At 36.1% G+C, this 24,511-nt stretch overlaps 2 protein-coding genes across 2 annotated transcripts; one reads left to right on the plus strand and one right to left on the minus strand.

The window, feature by feature from the left end:
- The first annotated feature begins 11,283 nt into the window (after nucleotides 1–11,283).
- Nucleotides 11,284–13,129, plus strand: LOC133865580 (probable pectate lyase 5). The gene is made up of 4 exons (XM_062302005.1): nucleotides 11,284–11,532; nucleotides 11,629–12,369; nucleotides 12,480–12,618; nucleotides 12,728–13,129. The coding sequence occupies exons 1-4, from the start codon at nucleotides 11,420–11,422 to the stop codon at nucleotides 12,947–12,949; spliced, it is 1,215 nt and encodes a 404-aa protein (XP_062157989.1). The 5' UTR covers nucleotides 11,284–11,419; the 3' UTR covers nucleotides 12,950–13,129.
- Nucleotides 13,130–14,491: 1,362 nt separating this feature from the next.
- Nucleotides 14,492–19,680, minus strand: LOC133865588 (T-complex protein 1 subunit epsilon). The gene is made up of 9 exons (XM_062302014.1): nucleotides 19,341–19,680; nucleotides 18,337–18,655; nucleotides 16,741–17,089; nucleotides 16,341–16,473; nucleotides 16,150–16,202; nucleotides 15,686–15,788; nucleotides 15,175–15,341; nucleotides 14,986–15,099; nucleotides 14,492–14,839 (listed from the first exon to the last, which is right to left on the minus strand). Exons 1-9 carry the CDS (start codon nucleotides 19,537–19,539, stop codon nucleotides 14,669–14,671), a joined length of 1,608 nt encoding a protein of 535 aa, XP_062157998.1. The 5' UTR covers nucleotides 19,540–19,680; the 3' UTR covers nucleotides 14,492–14,668.
- Between the last annotated feature and the right edge of the window lie 4,831 nt (nucleotides 19,681–24,511).

The following is a 24,511-nucleotide window of genomic DNA, read 5'->3' on the forward strand; positions in this document are numbered from 1 at the left end:
CTCCATGGAAAACAAAAATGCATTCATGGCATGCATCGACGTCCTCTCTTTTATTGGAAGGTTGTTGTTCACTTGGGTTTCATCATTTTAAAATAGAATTGTATTTGCACATCTCTTGCTTCTCTAGTTAATTTGGTTATGTAAAAATGCTTGAACATCTTTTACTTTTGGTTACTTCTGTTGACCGCACGCCGGAAGTCCAATCAAGGAGACTCACAAAGGCAGGAAACATGCAAGGGTGACTCGTCGGAGGTGTCAATAAGGAACACTTGGATGATTAATTTAGTAAGGGATTCTCTTGAGGGGAATAGAATACTATAAATATAAGAAAGGGATGGCTTTTTACCTGCCATAGTGAATTCCTATTTATAAGAAAAGGAATGTGGTAACTCGGGCAATGTGGCACTATTTGATTGGGGCAGTAACTTGGGCCACGTAGCACCATCCGATTGGGAAACATGCTGTTGGTAAAAGGTCTTGCTGGGCCCAAGTTAGCCTTTAGTAAATGGTGTCATCATTATTACCATTATTGATTCCCCTCTATTCATTTCATTGTGACAAGAAAGTCATCATGTTATAAGAATTGCCCAAAAAACTGAAGGCTAGCGTCCACATATCATCTGACGACTCTTAGCATTTCTAAATATTTTGAGAACCTAATTGTTTCAATAGTCAGGAAAATGAGCTTTACCTGAATGTGAATTTTGAATTTTAATGTATTAATTAAATGATTAAATTCAGTTCTTCTTAAAAGCTTATATTTTTTGAATAGGTTGTGATTTAACATGATATCACGAAGAAAAAAAAAATTATAAATTTGAACCCCGATTCATGCCGAGAGTTTGAACCCATAAATGAAGATGGATGTTTAATTAAACGACTAATTATTTTTATTAAAATAAATTTAAAGTTTTTGAAACAATTGGAATTATAGGCCATCTAGCTAAGTCGACGTGTAACTTTCATTCTTCGCAGAGTATGTAATAATAAGCAAGGAATAGAGTTTGGCGATGGAGAGTTTGTGTGTGGGTACGTATGGGGCACGTAACTTTTTAAAGTCCTTTTCGTCAGGGTGTATTTTAATTAAGAGTTAGGTGAGGTTGATTTCTTTGGCCTAAATCATAAAATTACAACTCAAAGACCATAAGATATTTTTGCTAATTGTTTTTTTCTTTATTGTCCTCTATTTTCCCAGATGAAAATGCCAGGGAATTCCACTTACATCTAGTTTTGGATCAATCCTTCTATATGATCATATGAGGTTTAGTCACTTTTTTCCCTATCATCAATATATGGGACACAAATTGTGGGCATGATCTGTGTTGGGTCTTGATGAAAAGCCCAATTGAGATCCAATCTGAGGCTCCTCTCTCTCTCTCTCTCTCTCTCTCTTCTGTGATATATAATTATATATCATATATTCACGGGTAACTGTAAAGAATGAGACAACAATGTGGCCATACCTTGTCTGAGTCTCAATCATAGGCCCTGTTTGAAGTTCTATCCCAATTTCTAGCTAAAAGCCCAAATCCCTCTTCGTCTCTCCGCCTTTTTTTTCTTCTTCTTTTGGAGGGGTGTTTGAAGGGAAAATGTAACGATGTGGTAATGGATTCACACATGAGAGGGAGATTGCTGGGTATACATGGGAAAAGGTTGAGTATTACATTAGAAAGATGTCACAACTGCGAATGGTTAGTATAAAATAATTGAATCCAAACTTATATATTTATAGTGTCCCAATATACTATATTATGGTTTCTTTAGAAGACTCTTCAAGATGTCAATCCCCTCAATAAGTGGTACTATTTAAGTTAATGGTGATGTATGATATGGTAGAATGGCGTGGGCATGGACATGGGTCCTTGGAGTAGGGATAAAGTTGCATGGCGCAAGCACATATGAGGGTCACTAGATTAGGGGTAAAACTACATGGTACGGGTACATACAAGGTTCCTAAAGTAAGAGAGAGTGCATGCCACAGGCCACGTACGAGGGATCATGGAGTAGGCACAAATGTGCATGGTGCATGCACGAATGGGGATCTTTTTACTATAGGCAAAGGTTCATGTGTGAACAAGCCCTCATAGTATACAAGTGATCCAAAAAACGACTTATAAGATAAATATAATTTTCGTTCAAGGATGAATGTAGTTATGTTGTTATCGACTCACATGTGACGGGAAAATTAAGATTGTTGAGTATACACGTGTGAATATAAAAATGTTGAGTCCCACATTAAAAAGATACAACAAGTATGAGTCGTTAATATAGCATAGTAAAACCCAAACAATATGAGTTGTTAATATAGCCTAGACTCAAGTTTTTTTTTTTCCTTTTAATTTTTTTTTTTTTGGTTTAAGCTTAAGCTTTTAACTAGGTTGAGTGGCGTCCAAGAATGCAATATTATGGTTTACTAGAAGACTCTCAAGAGGTTAATATGACGCGAACCCACTAGTAACAATATATAGAAAATGATAAATCAATTACTTCAAGAGAGTTGTGATTTTCAATAGTTATTTCGAGGGAGCCTTGATCTCAGGAACGGAGCCACTTGAGGCTTTGGGGGGATTGCCCCCCCCCCCCTCCAAGTAGGGTTGGTAATTTTGATACAATCTGTGAATTCAACACGAACACGACATGAAATTACAGAGTTATGGTTTAGGCTAAACGAGTTAGCGAGTTAACCCGTTTACTGACATAATTATAAACGGGTTGGCGGGTCAATCCGTGGGCTAACATGCCAACCCGTTTAGTTATCGGGTCACACGCCACCCCGTTTATTAAACGTTTATGACCCGTCAACTCATTTTATGATAAACGGGTTGACCCGCCAACTCGACGAATGACACACCCAACTCGTTTAGGTAATCGTGTCAGGTTCAGATTGGCCTAAACGGGTTGTTGGGTCAACCTAAACCCGACACGGCAACTCGAATTGCCAACCCTCCCCAAGCCCCAAGGTTTTCCAAAAAAAAAAAAAAACACTTTAACCTTTTTTTTTCATTTTTTTTTTTTTTTCAATTTGACCCTCTCCAAATTGCAAAAGCTAGATCCACGCCTCCACCCCTGCTTGACCTCTAAAACATAAAAACTTGTATTCTAAAACAATAATAAACTCATTCTTTTTCTTATTGATAGTTCCCTTTTAAATAGAGAAACAATAAACTACCGATTACATAAGAGACCAATTAAGTTTTGACTTCTAAGATTATGACGACTCTAGTAAAAAAAGATTCTGAATTAGAGATTTATTCTTTATTAGACTATAAAATAAACAAAGATATACTCTTTCTTGAACTCTAACCCGATACGAAAAATATCTAATAATTATTATCATATCATAATCCCTCCAACATTTATCCTACTTTTTTTCTTATTTCATTATGAAATCACCTTTATCATGAACATTAAGATATATTATCTGGCAACTTTATTCATGTGAAGGATCCTTGCAAAATAATTAGGCAGGATTGAAATCTAATAAATGTAAATAAAAATACAAAATCTAGACATATTATTATATCATAAAGCAAGTCTGACATTATGATTCAATTATAATTTAGTTGATAAGACAAAAATAGAGGAAGGTGTTGACTTTAGGAATTCGATCCCTAGCCCAGCACATGATCTAATCATTATAAATACGAGATGTCTTCAATCCAGGATGAGATAATAGAAATGGAGTCCATTGGATTAAGATAGAATATAAATAAATACTGTCGTGCTCTTATCATCATTGGTTTGAAAAAAAAATTCAATTGGAAGTGGGAAAGCACTGTTCAATAACTTATTAATACATTTAGTAATTAGACATTTAAAAGACCATCCGTGGTTGCGTGAGAATCTAACACAAGCCTGATTAGCGTTAATCGATTTAAATTTTATTGATATTTTGATAGGTCAGAATCAGACTGTGGCTCAACTGAACTTAAAAAAATACATACAGTTTCTCATCGTCTAAGCCCTCCCCAACTCCCTATCATTGAAAACCGTTTAATCTCAGCTCGTTCTTTCATTGATTCCTAGCTACTAAGTGCTATTATAATAAGCTCAATTAAACAATTTTTTGCCCCTCCTGCCCTTTTCGCCTAGGAAAATAAGGTTAGGAAGAACTTTACTTATAATTCCTGATATTTAATCACTTTTGAAACAAGATGCCAAAACTTTAAAAAATGTCAATTTTCAATTTTTTTCAATTTCAACATTTCGTTAGAATTTTTTGTTAAATCCTATCAAAATATATATCCCTCCTTTTTTTAGGAAAAAAATTTGCAAGAATTTAAATGTTGGTCAGAATTTAATGAAATTTATAAAAATATCCATGTCTGAATCTTTGAAAAAAATTTATAATTTTTTTTATTAAAAAAAAAGCACATGGGTATTTTAAAAATTTTGATAAGATTTAACCGAAATTTCTAACTGAGGGTTGAAATTGAAAAAAAAAAAATTGAAAGTTTAATACCTTAAATTGATATGTTTTAAAGTTTAAATACCTTATTTTAAAAGTGATGAAAGCTGAAAAATTATATGCTAAATTTTTTCAAAAAGTTATTTAAAAGAATAAACCAACTGCCAAAGTTCCCAGCAACACAAGAATGATGAATTTTGACCCTTGGAGCCCTAGATGCCCGCAGACTATGAGCTGAGCGGGTACCTTTTTGTAGATTATATATATATATTGAAAGAATTATAAAAAGAATAATAATACATAAAGACAACAGGGAACGTAGGCAAAAAAGGAATTTGATATTAATTAAGGACTTATAAAGAGGTTCAGAGCTCATGTGCTGGTATTGATGGATCACTGTCAAAAGTTTGGAATATGGGATCTTTCCATTCCATTTGAAAATGATATATATATATATATATATATATATATATATATATATATATATATATATATATATATATATATATATATAGTTAGATACATAAATTTTAAATTTTGACAATGAAATGAAACGGAGAAAATTTTTATCCAATTTATATATATATATATACCGTTAGATACATAAATTTTAAATTTTGACAATAAAATAAAACGGAGAAAATCTTTATCCCAAAAGTATAAATATAGTTTTCGAGTTTGAACATTCATTACATCAACCTTTGAGATGTAAAATTACTAATCAAACTTTCATGTATAAAGTTTGTTAATATATTATTCTCAATAGTTAATAGGACTAATATATTATATCTTTCTTGTAAGATAAATGACTCTGAATATGATTTAATTAGTTGTGTCCTAAAACCGACGACTTGGCCGGAATCGAAATTCGTAATAACGACCTACTAAAATTACCGGCATCCACTAGTAAATATGACATAAAAAAGTAATTCAAGTCTCTCTTGTGTCTCTAAAAAAATGAGGTGACTTTTAAAATCATTATATTATCAAAATTCAATAGTGATCAATTACAAGGCCAATGATAATTTTAAAAAGCACATCATTATTGAATAGACACAAAAAAAATTCTAGCATTACTCCATATGAAATACTAAATAAATAAATAAATTATAGAACCAAGAAGCAAAAAATTAAAAGTGATGAAAGAAAATAAAAAAGAGAGAAAAAAATATATATAAAAGGAAATTAAGTAGGTCGTGCCTTAATTTGAAATCTTTTTTAAGATTATAAACATCCTACAGCACTTTCTTTAATTTCTTTCTTTTTTTACTTTGTTTCTAAACCCTTATAACATGTCAAATGACCTCTTCTGAATTTATTTTTCTCCAAGCTTTTTTTTTTTTTTTTTTTTGAGAAAATGAAAATGAAAATAAAAGATATAATTTTGGGAGGCTCTTATAAATTAAGGGTAGACAATGGCCTAATTAGTAGCCGGCCCTGGCTTTTGCCCACACGCTCCTCTACCATCCACATGCTCATCATAAATGTAATTAACCAATAACTATATATGTACTATCAAGTACTACATTCGTCCATCCATAAAAACAAAAAACAAAAAATAATAATAAATAAATTGAAAACAAGTGAGAAGTTTACACGTACTTCTCATGAGGCTATGGTTTCTGCAGTGTCGGTGACATTTATCTGCTGCATTGCACATGGCGGAATGCCCGAATCAGTGTCCCTAATTTTTTATTATTATTATTATTATTATTATTAGTTGTTAGATTAATTATTTCAATAAAATAAGTTTTTCCTCACTTTCTTAAATTTTTATTTATCTCTTTATTTGTGTATTTCATTTCGTTCCACATTGAAAAGTTAGAAAAACTTTAATTTTGATACTTTAACAAGAGATTGTCTTTCACCAAGTATAAATTATCTTTTGGATAGACACATGCTTGGAATCTCACTTGCTTGTACTTTGCACTTTACGCATCCCACGGGCCTATTATTTTCGTGTGAAATGTGACGTAATCTTTTAGATTGGCACATGCTTTAGCGTTACGCCGTCACTTGTTATTTTTGGAGTAATGATAAAAAAAAAAATACCTCCATTACACACCCATTATATACCCCCAACTCACATGGGATGGGCCCATGTGATCGTGGATTCCATCCCATGTGAAGGAAGAGTGTGTAATTAATGTCTAATGAGTATTTTTGTATCATCCAATCCCCCTTATTTTTGTGTGAAATAGACAAATAATGCTACATATTACGTTCTTATTTACTGACACGCAAGTGCACATTATAAGAATTCTTGCATTTACCGCACCACTCATACCACGGGCCTATTATTTGAAATTAAATCTGTTAAGACTGCAACACGGCGGGGGCAGACCTACATGGGGCCATGGGAGGCCTGACCCCTCCGTGCTCCAAAATTTTCTCCTTTAAGAAAAAAAATAATAATAATAAATTTTACCCATAATTTTTTTTTTTTTTGAAGTTTTACCCCTCATTATTATTATTTTATTTTATTTATATATTTATTTATTTCAATTTGGCCCATCAATTTTCGCGAAGCTAGGGCCGCCACTGGAACACGGGTTTAGGATACAAGAAACATCTATTCCGATTGAAACTGAGCCTGAGGCGATGCCCCCACAAAGTCTATACCTTCAGGCATGAGTACTGGGACTTGATTGGGGCCACCAAAGACAGGAGCCGAACATTTCCAAAAAACATGCAGCATATTCAGACAAGCAACTTCAAAATGCATAATATATATATATATAGTGTAATCGATCTTATCCACCCCAATGACATTTATTAACGCACAAAAGTGGGTGTATATATGCTGCACGCTATGCTATCATTTCTTCCCATGAGTCCATGACCGGCCACGTGCCTTCCCAAATACCTAGGTATTGCACAGGGTGTCATGAGCTTTTTTTGGACCGTCTAGATCATGACACATGCAATATCATGAAAATGTGGTTGGCCTAATTTCCGGTGTATAGAGATTTTTAATAATTTTGTTATCCGAAATAGTCCGAACAGCAAATATGAAAGAGCTTTTATGAAATCCACTTGTATGAACAGGTATCGAACAACCCACCCATTTGCTCGAACAAGTAAATTTCATAAAAAAATTTTCACATTTGTTGAGAATTTGAATCTCCCGGTCCAGTACCACCAAACAGCCGTTCGAAAGTTGCACAACCGTCCTCAATTAGATTGATATGTATTGCACCGGATCACAATCTCAAAAACATACCAAAAAAATTGTGCCCATATATATAGTAAATCTAGCATTTCCCTTGGAATTAAAACCAATGGCCGAAAATGGTCTGCCACATGGCATCAATATAACAAAGATACGTGTTTAGTACTGGATGAGGACGTTGCTAAGATGTACTGTGCAGGAGTCATCACCCCACCCATTCCCTTCCATTGAACGACTGCTTTGGAAAAAAGAAGCCACCAAAGCAAAGGACCCTTCCAACTCCAACTCCAACTCCAGGCTGTTTTGGCCAAGTTTGGATCAGTTGATCAACGCTCAAGCTTTCCAGATAAAATAATCGAAAGGCTTAGACTTGACCTAAAGTTGAGGGACCCAGTTGGGCAGAATCCAAGGGAACAAAGCTCACATGGGAGAACGTGTCTTCCCAAGTAAAAGATGTCCTTGTCAGCAAATTTATTTTTAGAAATAATTACACCGTTGGCCCCTGTAGTATATCATAATTATTTTTCATTCCATATGGTTTAAAAAGTTCATGGGAGGTCTTTGTGGTTAGCAATAATTACAAATCAATATCTGGAGTCAAATTCTGTTAAAAATTTTAACAGATTTTGTCAAATGCCACGTCAGCACTACGTGTCGTCAATAAGATGGCAACACGTGTCCATCTTAATAAAAAATAAATAAATATACTTATTTTCCGTGCGCCACCCCTTTGCCTTTCATTTTTTCTTTTTCCTTTTTTTTTTTTTTTTTAAAAAAATAAGTATATTTATTTATTTTTTAATAAATTTATATTTTTTTATTCAGATGAACACGTGTCGCCATCTTATTGGCGACACGTTGCGCTAACGTGGTATTTGACAGAATTTGTTAAAAATTTTAACAGAATTTGACTCCAGGGATCGATTTGTAATTATAGTTTATCACAAGGACCTCCCATAAACTTTTTAAACCATAGAGAGTGATTTGTAATTATGGTATACCACAGAGACCAATGGTACAATTATCCCTTATTTTTATTTGATCACTATTATACTATTATGGCAAATTATATATAAATAATCCGGTTAGAGCATTCACAATGGATTATCTATTTGTAACTTAAAACTAGAATAGATAACAAAAGTGCTAAAAAGAGACTCCATCGGCTTGTGTATTCCAACTCTATAATAGATTTTTCTTAATTCCATAAATAGTGCAATTCCATTTATCTATTTTTTTTTATTCTTTATCTCCACCTTTTTCACTTTTTTTTTTTTTTTCCTCGATGACTCCACGTTCTTCCTTTTTTTTTCTTTTTCTTTTTTTTTCTTTTCTTTCTTTATAGTAGAGATCTAAGGGAAATTGTATAAAGTAGTGGAGTTATCAAGCGGGACCCACGTGAAAAAAAAATTACTATAATGAAAAATAATATAAAGTTAAGAATAGATAATTGGATGTATGGTACATTTTAAAACTCATTAACTAAACTAAATAAAGTGGATTTTGATTAACTATTCTAGATTGAAATATACATAAGCCATTGAGAATGCTCTTAATGACCATTGTTTGAGCTTATTTTGTTATAATTTATAGAGAAAACTTCACTTATAACTTCTGATTTTTTATTACTTTTGCAATTAAATACTCAAACTTTAAAAAATGTCAATTTAGAATATCTATCTTTCAAATTTTTTTAATTTCAATCATCCGTTAGAATTTTCCGTTAAATCCTATCAAAATTTCTAAATTACCCCTGTATTTTTTTTTAAAAAAAAAATAGAAAAATTCAGGAATAGGTACTTTTGCAAATTCCGTTACATTCTGACTAATAACTTTTTTAAGTTTGAGTACTCAATTGTAAAAGTGATGAAAGATCAAGGATTATAAGTAAATTTTTTCCTAATTTATAATGATACGTGAATGAGATAAGAGTGTAACAAGTATATATATGTATAGAAATATATATATATTTTTTTTTTAAATTCATGTATAGATATATGTTAGTTGCACAACAATGTTGATATGACCAGCATTTTTATTTTTTTTTAATTTATTTAAAAAAAAAATGTTGGATACATCAGCATTATTGTGTAAGAGTTGCATAAATAACAAATCTCATATATATATATATATATATATATACACTGTTAAATTATGAGTTAATTTAAAAGTTTAAGGTAATAAATAAAAAAATTAATTATTAATTAATATTTAACACTCTTTTTAAGTGTGGGCTTTAACTTTTCTTCAATAAATAAAGTACATGAAATATTTAATTAAAAAAAAATAAGATAAAAAAAAAAAAAGGAAGACAATTTTCAAACTTTGCATGAGAAGGATCCACATGTGATTATGGGCAGAGAGTATAGACATTTAACATTAAAGAATATTCAATTTATTCACTGACTTTCCGGATATAGATAGGGATAATGGTTAATTTGTGCCGGATCGAATTGTCAGCCTCCAACGACCGACCAATTGCATTTACAAAGAATTGTCCCTCGATCCTCCCTTCGAGGGAATTCAATCTTACGTCTTTTCTTTAACAATAAAAAGATTTTACTAAATGAAAGCAGAGTTAGACTAATTTTGGTTGCTACATGCATGCTTAATTAATAGGATGCATGAAAAGCTTTCACACATTAATCATCCTTATATATATATATATACATGGAAAGATGAAGATACCTAATAATTTATAATGAGATTGTGCTAAATTATGATTAAGAAGCTTTTCAATGCTTTCAACGTCCTCATCATGATAGCTAGGCAAACGGCTCATAAATTATTGTTGAAATCGTAGTCAGTACTGTCTTTTCTTGTAGAAACAACAAATCAAGGGAAAAGTAAACATATATATATAAGGGGAAATTAATTAAACATATTTGTCTGAACATTACTAGATTAAGGTGCAACAGAAGTCAGAAGCTGTATATGTGTGATGGAGAAAGAAAGTAGGGGCAGTAGTCTACATCTTTCGCGCAACACCGACACAAATTTCATATGAGAAAGTGTCGGTGTACAGTTAATAATGCAGAATATATGATAAAATAAAATGTCTTTTGGAGTTTTTTTTTTTTTTTTTTTTAGTAGTGTTTTGTGTTAGCTAGGGTTAGTTAATTTTGACATGGCTCGTAAACTCAACACGAATCTAAAATGAAATTAGAAGGATTATGATTAAAAGGTTTAACTCGTTTAATTAATTACATGGGTAAAGTTAATTTTATACTCGTAGTTCGGCACGATTTGAATCCAATACATGAACCTGAATTTCTCACCACCTATTTTCGTTTTAGAAAACAAAACAAATTAACGTCTCCAATGAAACGTCCGTAATTGCCGTCCTAAAACCCTAGCTAGCTCAATAAGTTTACCAATTAAGCACATAATAATCCACCAATGACGTACTCTCACCCCTAATTTTCAGGCAAATAAAGAAAAGAAAAAAAAAAAGGGTGGGAAGAAATTCTGAGAAGATCGAGAGGTTGCTTGACGGCCAAACTACTGGATAGGATTTTGGACCCCCCGCTGCCTCTTAATTAACCATAAATCATGGAGTTGGTGGCCCCAAACATATTGTTTAATCAGGCTCTTTTACCCGCTTTATTTATTATTATTAGTTTTTTTCGGGTAAAAGAATTTTATTTTTAAGAACCAGAAAAGAGAAACAGGTACGAGATCGAGTATATATCGACAAGACCAAACTTGGTCCGTTTGAATTCCCTATATAAGCACCCCCCCACCTTCTCCCAACTTCCTCACAACGGTTTGCTCTCTGCCTAGCTACTCTCTTCGATCTCTTTGTGTATTTCGTGCCATTAATACACAGAAAAAAGACAATGGCAATTCCAGTACTGATCACTCTTTTCTTACTCTTGGCTCTTAATCTAGCTCAAACCTCCATATCCTCACCAGTTCAAGACCCAGAACTAGTAGTACAAGAAGTACACAAGTATGATACTGAAACAATATTTGAATATATCGTTAATATATATATATAATGTGTCAGTAATTTTCTAATTTGGTCTTCTTTTTTGTTGGTTTACAGGAGCATCAATGCGTCTAGGAGAAGCTTAGGCTATCTCTCTTGTGGGACTGGGAATCCCATCGACGATTGCTGGAGGTGCGACCCGAATTGGGAGAAAAACCGCCAGCGCCTGGCGGATTGTTCAATTGGGTTTGGAAAGCATGCCATTGGCGGAAGGGATGGAAAAATATATGTGGTGACGGACTCCGGTGACGACAACCCTGTGAACCCCAAACCAGGCACTCTTAGGTACGCGGTGATCCAAGACGAGCCACTGTGGATCATTTTCAAAAGCAGCATGATGATCAAGCTGAAGGAGGAGCTGATCATGAATTCGTTCAAGACGATCGACGGCCGTGGCGCAAACGTGCACATTGCGGGGGGGCCATGCATTACTATACAGTACGTGACCAACGTTATTATCCATGGCTTGAACATACATGACTGCAAGCAAGGCGGGAATGCTTATGTGAGGGACTCTCCTAGCCATTATGGGTGGAGGACTGTATCGGACGGTGACGGAATTTCGATCTTCGGTGGAAGCCACGTGTGGGTGGATCATTGCTCCTTGTCGAATTGCCGTGATGGGCTGATTGATGCCATTCATGGATCCACGGCGATAACCATCTCTAACAATTATATGACCCACCATAACAAGGTCATGCTCTTGGGCCACAGTGACTCCTACACAAAAGACAAAGACATGCAGGTCACCATAGCCTTCAACCATTTTGGAGAAGGGCTTGTGCAAAGGATGCCAAGGTAATTAATCAAATTCATGAATGAATTTTGTTTGACTACCCAATTAATTACCCAGTTGTAGTAGGAGTAGGAGTTGGATTTCAAATGGGTTTTATTGAATTTGTTTGCAGATGTAGGCATGGTTATTTCCATGTGGTGAACAATGACTACTCCCACTGGGAAATGTATGCAATTGGTGGCAGCGCTGCTCCAACTATAAACAGCCAAGGCAACAGATTTCTTGCTCCCAATGACAGATACAACAAGGAGGTGAGAACTCGCGTACAAACTACTATATATATATTCAATCGTACGTTCTTGCTCAATTAATATTCAGACTCAAAAAGTACTAATGCAAGAAGGTCGCTACATATTTCAGGTCACTAAACACGAGAGTGCAGCACAGAGCGAGTGGAAGAAATGGAATTGGAGGTCGGAAGGAGACATGATGTTGAACGGTGCATTCTTCACTCCTTCTGGGGCCGGAGCATCTTCTAGTTACGCCAGGGCATCGAGCTTGGGTGCAAGATCATCTACGCTCGTCAGTACAATCACAGCCGGAGCGGGTGCACTTGGGTGCAAGAAGGGCGCGCGTTGCTGATGATGAGTGGCTCTGACTAGGACAGCCCGTGGCTAAAGGTGAAGGTGACCACAAAGTACGGAAGGAAAAAAGAACAAGACCAACTGTACTGTACTGTAGTTGCAAGAAAATTAGGATCCAAGTTCTTGTATATTAATTAACTATTAAAAGTGAGATATAATCGTTGTCTTATACATCTAATCTCTCTCTCTCTCTCTCTCTCGCACACATCCTTTCGGTCCCACTTGGGTTCTCCTCACATGGGAGGGATGGCCCAGTGTGTCTGAACTGAGCTAACATGTGAGAAAATAAATATTATTGCTACTCCATCTATTAATGGGGGAATGTGTTTCGGGCTTACATTTCTTCTTGAGGCGTGTTTCTTTGGAAACTCGCAGGGGCACCCCCACGCCTAGATTATTACAAGTTGTTGCCAGGAAGTAACTCCCCAATACTAAAGTATTCTAAGCAAATGCCGCCTACCATTTAAAAGGACTTCTCTTCTGTCTCCGACTAGTACAGTTGCCATAACCAATCAACATAATGGCCAACAGTAACACCACTCCCATCAATAAATACCAAATCTAGGGTTTTGCCTTTGCAAAATTAACGGTAAAGATATACTAGAGAGGTGAGACAAGACAAACTGGTAGGAGTAGAGATACAGGGAGGAGAATGCTAGTCACGAGTTCTCCATATTTTTCGATCGATCTTGGCATCTTGCATTTGCATTTAGAAACGGACAACATCTATGCAAACAATGTTGCGTTGGTACAAATAATTCGTCACCGACAGTAGATCCTTCCCCTTTTTTTTTGTTTTTCGTCATTAAGCGTCGTTTGTGAAGAACTTTGTCGATTATGATCAGTATTTGTCGATCCATTTAACCTTGATTTTTCACTCAAAAGGCAGTGTCTTACGTGGCAGCATCGGTTTGAAGAGAAATCCGTCCCCAAGGGAGGGATGATTATTGAATAACATTTATGGCCTTAATTGAGTACTTCAGTTCTGCTGTTAGTTCAGGGTACAAGCAACACGCTTTGCCCCATCACTGCTGAACACAGTTTGTGCTGCATCCGATTTTCTGTTTGGGTCCAATGGCTCGCGAAACTCTAAACCTTGGCAACATGATTTGATCCTAAATCTCTAACACCATTACTAAGATCTCTCTCTCCCTCACTCCCTTCTCAGTAATCAACAATAAACAACAACCTACTATGTTTATATCTTTCACCCAAACAAGTAAACGATTGGAACCAATTTGATTCATTAATTCTTGCTCACAAAAGCTAAATATAATAAATTCTCAACTCCTAAAGATCCTTCCAACTTTTGCACAACGTACGAAAGAAGACTAACTCTGTGGTTCTGGGACATCCGAAGTACTAGATCATTGCTGTCCAGCACTTCGCACCATCTCATAATCAGCATTTCCAGTGGGGGGTGCACCATGTGAGGAGGGAGAGAGAGAGAGAGAGAGAGAGACGGGGGGGCATGCATGAGGAAAAAGATGAAAGGGACTGCCATCAATCGATTCCCAAAAGGAACAACAAAATCAACCCATTAACCACAAGAAAAAGCATACTGCAATTTCAATCAAAAGCACTCCAAAATCTATGAGCAACAAGTTTCCATCCAAGTGAACATATGGTCTCAGAGTCACTTGAGCAACAAAATAAAACCGACAAAATACCCGAGAGCTCAAGTGAAGCAGAACTATAGAACTTAGACCTGGACATATCAGTACTCAGAAGGTGAGATAACATCATCAATTTTCAGTATCATCTTCACAACTTGAGTTGCCAGCAGGATCTGCTGCTGCTTCCCAATCAGAGTCTCAAACACATTTTGCTCACGCATGTCATTGGTGCCAACATCATTGCAATCTATTCCACAGTAGGGATTGTTCTCCTGCATATTGAATCCAAAATTATGATCACAATCGCTTCCATAATGCAAAGCTAGGATCGCCCCAGTCACGAGAGAGAGAGAGAGAGAGAGAGAGAGGAAACCAGAACCATCAGTCCAGAGTAAAATTATAATAGTGTTCCATTTACCTTAACTTGCTGTGACTTCACCGCAGATAGCGTTTCAATGGGTTGGAGTCCACTATTCTCTGCAAGTGCCATGGGGATAGAATCCAAAGCATCAGCAAATGCTCTGATAGCATACTGCAGATGAAAGGACAATATGGTCAGTACAACCCATTAATCAGAAGGATAGGATACCAAAAGAAAAGGTCATACCTGCTCAACTCCTGGATATCTATCTGCAGCTGCCTCTACAGCAACTGAGCAAGAAATCTCAGATGAGCCACCACCATACACAATAGAATTGTTGCGAATGAGATTCCTCGCAACGCACAAGGCATCGTGGATGCTGCGCTTTGTCTCCTCTATCATCATTTTGTTGCCTATTGCATTATTAAACACCAAAACAGAATATGAGATCATCAAATGCCTTAAAGATCATCCATTCTCAGTTTTTCCCTCTACTTTATATTTCCATTAGTTTTCTCAGCTTATTTGTTGACAACTATCCTAACAAGTTGAAAGTGAGCAACCTCCTTTCAAAATATACATCATGCTTCATATCTACACAAAAGTTGACATATGATGCTGCCAAAATGGATATAAACTAGATCACAGCTATAGTTTAGAGCATTTTCTCTGGATAACTAGGAGTATTATCAACAAAGAATCATAATAAGCTAAGATTATGATTGCAAAGGTAACAGGGCACAAAACATGAACATACCTCCACGAATAAATATGGTTACAGCCCTTGAATTTGCACAGTGTTCAATGTACAACATTCGATCTTTCGTTGTACCAAATGATCTTTCTCGAACCAAACCAGCCTATAAAAATTGAAAACAAAAGTTTTGGAGTCATAGAGAAGCGATGTTGGTAGACTAACTTATGTGAATCAAGCAAAATGTGAGAAACATAAACTGCAAGGTGACTATCAATGTGAAAAACGCCATGAGGTACAATGAAGAAAAATATTTTATTATTGATGTCTTAAATCTATTCGTATAAAACTCTCTCCACAGTTGTTTCCATCTAACAGTAACTTCATCTATGAACTGAGACTATGTCACAGTAAGACTAATTTTCATGTCCATTAGTTTCAGAAAATAAAATATATGTAGATCTACATACGTTGTACAATCAGAGCACTAGCAGGAACAACAATGAAAATAAAGGAGGAAGAAATACCTTTCCCAACTTTTCTGGGGTCAATTCTTGGAACCTTGGCACAATTCTCCCACCTACAAAGATGCCAACACCATTATTTGATGGAAGATAAACAACGCAAAACTGTAGAATCCAAAAGAATTGTCCAATGTGATCTATCAAAATAAATAAATGCATTACATCAAGAGTTGAAAAGCTTAAACAAGACAAACCTGTGGCTATTGCTATCAGTTCTAACTCCACACCACCGACCCATCTGACAGCAGGCAAGTTCCTGTGCATCAACAAATGATTTGCTTCATCATCGAACCCCCATTGACAGATAACCAAGGTAGCACCAACATCCTGCAACTCACTAAATCAGACGTTCCCCAGCCCAAAAGGCATGGTGACAACAAGAGAGATACATTGCACCAGGAAAAAACATTTTGATTTGCATATCATGAAACCCAAGTAAACTGGCTTAAGGGAGATAGAGAAACTTAAATTCACAACAAAAATAGATTACGGGGGAAAAAAACTTAACAATAAATAAAGAAAAATAATGTCATAGATGTTGGAAGAAAAAATTTAATGCTAAAGATTTTATTGTAATTCACAGTGCTATCTCACCTTGCATTTTTGAACCATATCATCAAAATACTTCACTTCTTGCAAGCGTAATGTCTGGAACTTTTCCACCGTATCAATATCGACCTTATGTTTAGTCTTTGGCTTCGGTGGCTCAAAGGGGCAAGTCAAGATTGCAATTTTTGCATCTTCAATTTGCTTTGGCATCTGTGGATGGCTCATATCCTTGTCAACAACAATTCCGTATATTAGATCAGTATCTTCCAACTTACCCCCTACTTTCCCATCTACTTTAATTAAGTCTAGGCGAACATCCTTCCTCTCCAAATCCGCGACAGCAAGAACTGCTTTAACAGCAATCTCAGCCAAACTGCGCTTGCATCGATTGACACTGCAATATAACGTAAAAGGCTTCACATGCACAGTACGTAACAGATAAAAGATACACCATCTAAAGAGTTCCATAAAAGTTACCATCAACCACCATTGCCCTTACTTGAATGCCAATTTGAGGGTCAAAATTTTTCATTTTAAATAAGAAATTAACAAAAAGAAAAAGAAAAAAGATGAGTTCCCTCAATGTAATATAGAAAAAGCTGGCAAAGCTCTTTTTTTTCTTTTTTTCTTTTTTGATAAGTAAACGAAAGTTTTATAAAAAGCGTAAGGCGCCCCTACATACACAAAAGTATTCAATAGGAACACCAAACTAAAACGAGCAAAACCCTCAAGGCTCCCTACACCACACGAAGCCCTCAAACCCAACCCACCAAACACCACCTAAAGCCCACAGCTGGGAAAGCTCTTCTAACCACTTCAAGTGCCACTAATGCGCTCAAAACTTCCTTTTGACATCCTCCATCAATAATAAAGCAGATTAACACAACCATATAAAAATTGGGAACTATTTACTGACGACAGATCAGGCCTGGCCCATACAATTAGTTATCATATTATAAAAAGAACTACGTAATTATGACTTGGCTAGTCACATCTTGGACATCAGCACAAGCTAACTGGGCCTTTCATACAGCAGAAGTTAATGCATTTTCACTTTTATATTAATTGTTTCTATAGCTACTAAGAAGAACATCTGTCTGTCAACTTTACATATAACATTTGCCGACTGGACATCAGCTCAAGCTCATTGGACCTGTGCCCATTCAATCATGATTCGTAACAAATAATAATCCGGAGGCACATGGCAAAATTTACAAGCAGCATTAGTAAAAAAAAAAAAATTAATAAAATTCACAAACTGATGGCAGAACCATAAAAACTATGCCAATGCTTTGTGACATCGTAGATACCAAAGATGCATTAACCACAATTTGATTGGCAAAAAATGAAGAGTAAAAGCAAATGAATATCACAATTTACTCATATATTGAACATAAAAAGGCCATTGTTTCTTTCTTTTAATTTTTTCTGACCAATGCCAGCGTTGTAATTCATCACCAATAATTTCTTCCCAAAAAGAAAAGCAGAATAAGAGCATGAAAGTAGAACATAACATACAAATTCAGAAAACACTAGCAACAGGAGCCATCAAATAGCATAATGGCAAAGAAAATACCACACTGATGCCACAAAGGCACTGCCAAGCATGGTGGTGAAACTAAAAAAGTAAACCGAACTTACATCTTCGATGACAAAGTAGTCATGCAAGTTTGAACCAAAGGCTCAAAATTTGACACTCCAAAATCGAACTTCTGAGCAATACGGTCCAAATGCTCAACAGCTATCCTAGAGGCCATTTCATAGCCCTCTGCGACCCGAATGGGATGAATACCACGTTCCAAGAGCTGCTCAGCCTGCTCCAGAAGTGCACCGGCCATGACAACAACTCCAGTCGTGCCATCACCAATCTCATAATCCTGACTCCGGGACAGTTCAACCATCAGCTTTGCAATTTGATTGTCAACATCCATCTGCTCCAAGATTGTTGCACCATCATTGCCTGACAACAAGAACATAACCGGTAAGAGACGCCCAAAACAAAATAAATAAATAGATAAAAAGATTTTTTTAAAAAAAATAACTGAAATCTTTTCATTTCTACTTCCTAACGCACGCAACGCAATAAAAGCAAAAACCCAACAGAAGAAAGGATAGCAGTAGTCTAGAGGGTACACCCCCAAACCAAAACTCTAGAGGGACACCCTCAGTGGTCTCCAAAGTGGATTCATGAATACTTAGCAGTCTTGATTCAAGGATTTCACTTGAAAATGATTTTACCCAAAAAAAAAAAAAAAGCATTTTCTTCAGAATATTGTTCAAAAAGGGTCATTCTCAGGATCCAGAGCAAAAGGTTAAGAAGGGACCCAAGAAGCTCAAACCTCGACAGAAAATTAGAGGAACCACTTAAATCTACTGCTCAAGCCCGGTTCCATCCAAATCAAATCCCCTCAACTTTGGACCTATACCCTCACATAATCGTCCGAAATGACACTAAAGCACACATCACTTCCTCACTGACTAGTTGATATAGCATACATAGATGATAGATCCGCACAAGCCATTTTACCCAACTCAAGCAACCAACTAACTCAGATCAATTACCTATAACAATCAATAGCCAATTCAAACTTCAAAATTCACTAATTGAACAAAAACATTAAAACACCGAGCATAGAAAGACATACTGATGGTGACGTCGCCATCAGGGCTCTGGAGCATCTTGTCCATGCCCTTGGGGCCGAGGGACGTGCGGAGAATGCGAGCAACGGCCTTGCCCGCTGAAATGTTGGCCTTCTGCGCATCCAACCCTCTCAGCCTCGTCTTCTGCTCCTGCTCCCTTATTATTATGAACGGCCTCCCGAAATCGTCGAACGCCAGCGCCATTTCTCACCTACCAAAGATGGAAATGAGCGTTGTGCGATGGTGGTGACGATCAGTGTGAAACTTGAAGAAGCTTCGAGAGGTTCGCGCTGTGTAGAAGAGTGGAGGGGTTCACTGGCTCGCCCTGGTTTTAGTTTTTCAAAGCCCTAGTTCGTACTAGTTATACCGCTTCATTTTATTAGGGTTTGGGTCTGGAGCGCTTCTGTGTATGGGCCGAGGATTGCTGTGTGGGCCAGATCCATTTGAGAGGCGTACTAATAGGACCTGAAACCGGTCCATGATCCCTATGGATGGGACCTTCGACACGGTTTGGAAAAAATGTTTGGGAGTCTTATTGTTATCTTTTTAGTTCCGGTTGGTTTGGGTATGTGATTTTAAAAATGTGAAATTTAAAAATAATGATTTTAAAATTCACAAGATTTGAAAAATATAATTTTTATAAATGCAACTATGTGTTTATAGTTAATTCATAGTTTTATTTTTAAAATTATATGTTTTTAAATAATGCATTCTTTTGCCTTGATTTAAAAATGCATTCTCAAACGATACATTTTATGTGATTTGGTTTAAAATTGTACTTTCGGTCTGCAAAATTATAATACCAAATGCACTCTTAAAAATTCACGTGGCATGACAATTCGTCTTTTATGAGAATAACGCACGGTATGGGTGAAAAGGCGGGCGGTTAATATCCGCCTACTAACTGGTAATAGTTAATCAACTAACTACTTTTTGTAGGCGGTTAGCGGTTTTAGGAATACGCCAAGGCGGTTAGTAATCGCCTACCCTATATATATACTTTAAATAACAATTAATTTCTTAAGGCGGAACGGTTGTGGTTATAGAAATAAAATGACTACATTTTCACCCCTAACGCATGGCAGTTTACATTTTAATAGTTGGCACGGTAAATATCATGCGAATTGTCAATTCTGTTTGTAAATATAGTAAATGTCATGTGGACTACCACGTGGTAGCTTATATTTTAGTGGCTAACATGATAATGAACTGTTCACGCCAATTTGTAAATAACGTATAATAAAAATTGTTATACCCCTAACTGTACTCTCACCATATGTATATATATATATATATATACCTGATTTAGCTTTCTTATCAAAACAAATTGATGTGCAATTAATGCTCGATCTATTGGATTTTGATTTTTAGATATCATTCATGTGTCGAGATCGAAGAATAGAACATTTTGGCCAAACTTTAGGTTTCATAATCATCCTGATCATTCCTGGATTGGGAAAAAAGACTTGATAGAATTATTCCGAATATTTTTAGAAAATTTCGAACGCTAATTTCTTCCTTTTGGCCACGTACACTTTAGGATTAATTCATTAAAACCCGGCCACATGATAAAATTAGAACATTAAACATATATTAATTAATTAATTAATTAATTAGTTGGCCGGGCATGAAAAATGTTAACCCAAGAACAACCACTAAATCTAGTGAACCAAAATCAGGAATTGCATGATCATCTTCTCCAACACAAGCTGCGATTTTAACTAAAAATACTTTAAGCTTAACTGAGATTAGCATTTAATTAACAAACTCTCCCACCCATGCATGGCTTTCCTCATACTCCGCAACTAAACCCACCCGCATTCCACGCTCACTCCTCTATATATATATATATATATATATATATATATATATATATATATATCAACCGGCCCTCCCCTCCTCATCCTTCCTGGCCTGCGGTGATTCTCTATCCACCTTAGAGAACTACTGCATTGATTCCCTACATATCATCTTCAAAAAAAGCTATATATAGCTATAGCTAGCTAATTCGATCGACCAAATATGACACGCCAAATTGCCGTTCTTCTTTTGGTTCTTTTTGCAGTTGCCGGGCTGGCTTTGGCTTCTGCAGCCCCCACCTCCCCTCTTGCCTCCAGCCCCTCTTCGGACGAAAACATTGGAAACTCTGATGGACCAAGTGGTGAGGACGTGGCTGAGGCCGCCCCAGTCGGAGGACCTGTGTCTCCTACACTTTTTCCTCCTAGTGCTGATCAGGCTTCTGTTCCCGGGCCTGCTGGTGGTGCCACCACTCACAAGGCAGTCGGTGTCGCGGGAGCCTTGGTGGCCGGTGCCGTTGCTGGCTTCTTATCCTTCTAATTAAGCTGTATGCATATATATACATAGCCATTAATGAAGACTTACGTAAAGCGTGTTTGCACAAACATATTCTACTAATTGGTATTGGAATTAATGTGCATTTCTGATTGTAATTTTCTTAATTTTCTTTGACATTTATGTGGGGATTCATGTAATGAATTCCGAATAAAGAAACTTGGAAGTGTGGAATTCAAAGCATGACATTTTTGTTAGTATTTGAAAATTGTGCCAGTGGTTCCACATAATCCAAATAAAAGTTTCTTTTTTTTTTCTTTTTTTTTTTCTTTTTGTCCTCTTTTAATCGCTGAATTAATCTTTGTATGAAACTTGTTCACTTTTATAGTTGAATTTTATTATATGAAATGTGAACAAACGATCGATTTGAATTATTATTATTAGTATTAACGTTATATTATTATTATTATTTTCATCTAGTCCTAATTATAATCATATAAATCATCCTGAAACATTTTTTTTTTTTTTTTTTTTTTTTTATCATTGGTTGGATTTAATTTCTGAGCGATAAAAAAGAAACAGGAAATCAGCTACATTTGTTTGCTTTATTACAAACATTCTCTCAACTCAAACTGGCATTAAGTAAAGATATGAGCACAAAACGTATTAAAAATGACATTATCCATTTAAATTGTCGGGTTTACAAATATCTTCCTTTTAAGTCCGTCTATCATGAGTCTCCGAGTGGAGAAATTTCGAATCCTTGAATTTGCCACATTCTTCTCATTCTAATTATCAGTTGATTAGGCCTCCCTCGGACTAGTAACTGGTATTATGATCTAATGCAAGCTTCAAAGTTAAAAACGCCTTCCAACTAGGGGTGACAGTTTATGTTTTCGTGTAAAGTTCGGATCGTATTCAAATATGAGTATAAAATTATATAACACAATCATAATTCGATCCATTTAATTAAATTGGTTAAACCCATCAACACTAACCCGCTAATTTCATATTGAATTTATGTCGGATTCGTAAGTCGTGTAAAAAATTATCGGTCCTACTTTCGACCCAGTTGATCAATGTAAACACATAACAATTTTAGGTTGGAAGGGAATTCCTCCGTCCTTTGAAGGAAAACTTGTTTCACACCTATTTTCTCCTGGCCTTTTTTAAGAAAAATTATGTCCCACACTTTAAAGCTTATTGATGCATGTCTTGTTACTTATGGCCCAAACTTTAAAAACTAAGGCTTAGTTTGGTTTGCGAAATGGGTATTCCATTAGAAAAAAAAATTGTTATTCCCATAAATAAAAGAGAGTGGAATGGAATGATTATTTATAATCTTTAGTTTTGTAACAACTAACACACTTTAATTAGAATCTAATCAAAATTACTAAAACACCCCACAATAAAAAACAAAAGGTTCCCACTTCAATAAGCACGCTTCAATCCAACAGAAAAGCCACGAGATATGTTGTATAAGATGGTGATAAGAGCTTGAAAAGCAAAATGCTGTAGGAGTTAATTCTACATTAAGAACTATTAGTCCAACCAACGTATCAATATTATCAAGTAAATAATCAATTATAATAATATAGGTGCGGTTCTCTTCTTTCTAGAGAGAGAAGGTCTGAATTTTCTAGAGCGAGAGAGAGTGAACTCTGTTGAGCTCCGTTCACCGGGGGGGAGGCTCCACGTCTACCCCTCCTGGTGCTGGTGTTCCCCTGGCCGTTAGGGCAAGGGGTTTTTGTCTCCTAGCCTTTTGGCTGTAGGAGTTTTGTTCCTCCCGGTGATTGAACCGGTGGAGGTTGTTAGTTTTTTCCTTTTTCCTTTTTTCTGTTTCTGTAGTTTTCTTGTGGCAAACAATGATTTCAGGTGCTGGCCCGTGAAGAACGGTGGGTGTTGAAGGATTTCCGGTGGAGTTTTGTTCAACGCCAGATCTATTAGCCTCGGCTGGTTTTTCTTCAGCAAGAACGTTCCAAGTGCGATGGCCAACCTCTTCTGGTCAGGATGGTTATTTTTCGAGGCTGTGCTGTTCGTCCATGGTCAGTAGTGACCCGCACGCGCCGACATTTCAGTTCTTCTGCTTTTGCGTGTGTGGGCTACAACTGTTTTCTCCGGTCTCGGAAGGTGCCGATCTCAGCTTGTGGAAGTCGTCTGTCGCTAGGAAGGTTCCCGGCGAGGGGGCGTGTTTTACATGCGCCGTCTCCGACAGTCGTTTCTTGTCGGTGTCTGCATTCTGGGTTTCTGTTTGTGTTTGTTGTATATTCCTGCTTGTAATCACAGTCTACCATTGGGTAACTGCTTCAAACCAGGTTTTCCTGGTTTTGTAGATAGAGATTCTTCATCTCTGTTCACTCCAACGGCCTTCGGGCTCTGTTTCTCGCCTTTGGGCGTTATATTTGTTTCTGGTGTCTTGCTTGTAATGTTTCTTTCTTCCCTGGTTTGTACCCCTTTGGAGAGTTGTTCTAATGGTTTGAAATGGAAGAAGACGGCATTGGGTTCAAAAAAAAAAAAAAGAAGTAAATAATCAATTTCTTTTATCTTTTTTCTTTTTTAATATAAGTACTTCACAAAAATTACAAGAAAGATATATATATAAAAGAGAATGCAACAAATAAATTATACGGCCCAAAATACTATTGGTACAAAGATCAAGAAAAGAGGTCGCCAATAAAGGTGATTCGGTAAGGTGCACCACGAATGGCGCAGCTTAAAGGTGCAAGAAGCGCATTAAACCTCGAAAGGTGAACCACCACAGTAGAGAAGACACTTTTGAAGGTCAAATAGAAACCTATGGTTAAGTTGGCTTTAACAGCTCGAAGGAAACACAGAAAAGAGATAACAATGTAATAACAGAAAGCCCAAAGAAAACATAGATTGC

This window comes from Alnus glutinosa, chromosome 1 (assembly GCF_958979055.1).
Source record: "Alnus glutinosa chromosome 1, dhAlnGlut1.1, whole genome shotgun sequence".
Lineage (NCBI taxonomy): Eukaryota > Viridiplantae > Streptophyta > Magnoliopsida > Fagales > Betulaceae > Alnus > Alnus glutinosa.

Bases quoted from the DNA above. Each gene is read 5' to 3' on its own strand.
- LOC133865580 (XM_062302005.1), top strand. From the start codon at position 11,420: ATGGCAATTCCAGTACTGATCACTCTTTTCTTACTCTTGGCTCTTAAT. The intron at 12,370-12,479 runs GTAATTAATCAA...ATTTGTTTGCAG, and splicing joins CTTGTGCAAAGGATGCCAAG to ATGTAGGCATGGTTATTTCC. The intron at 12,619-12,727 runs GTGAGAACTCGC...TACATATTTCAG, and splicing joins ATGACAGATACAACAAGGAG to GTCACTAAACACGAGAGTGC.
- LOC133865588 (XM_062302014.1), bottom strand. From the start codon at position 19,539: ATGGCGCTGGCGTTCGACGATTTCGGGAGGCCGTTCATAATAATAAGG. The intron at 15,789-16,149 runs GTATTTCTTCCT...CAATTTTTATAG, and splicing joins CCCCAGAAAAGTTGGGAAAG to GCTGGTTTGGTTCGAGAAAG. The intron at 15,342-15,685 runs GTATGTTCATGT...ATAATGCAATAG, and splicing joins AACCATATTTATTCGTGGAG to GCAACAAAATGATGATAGAG.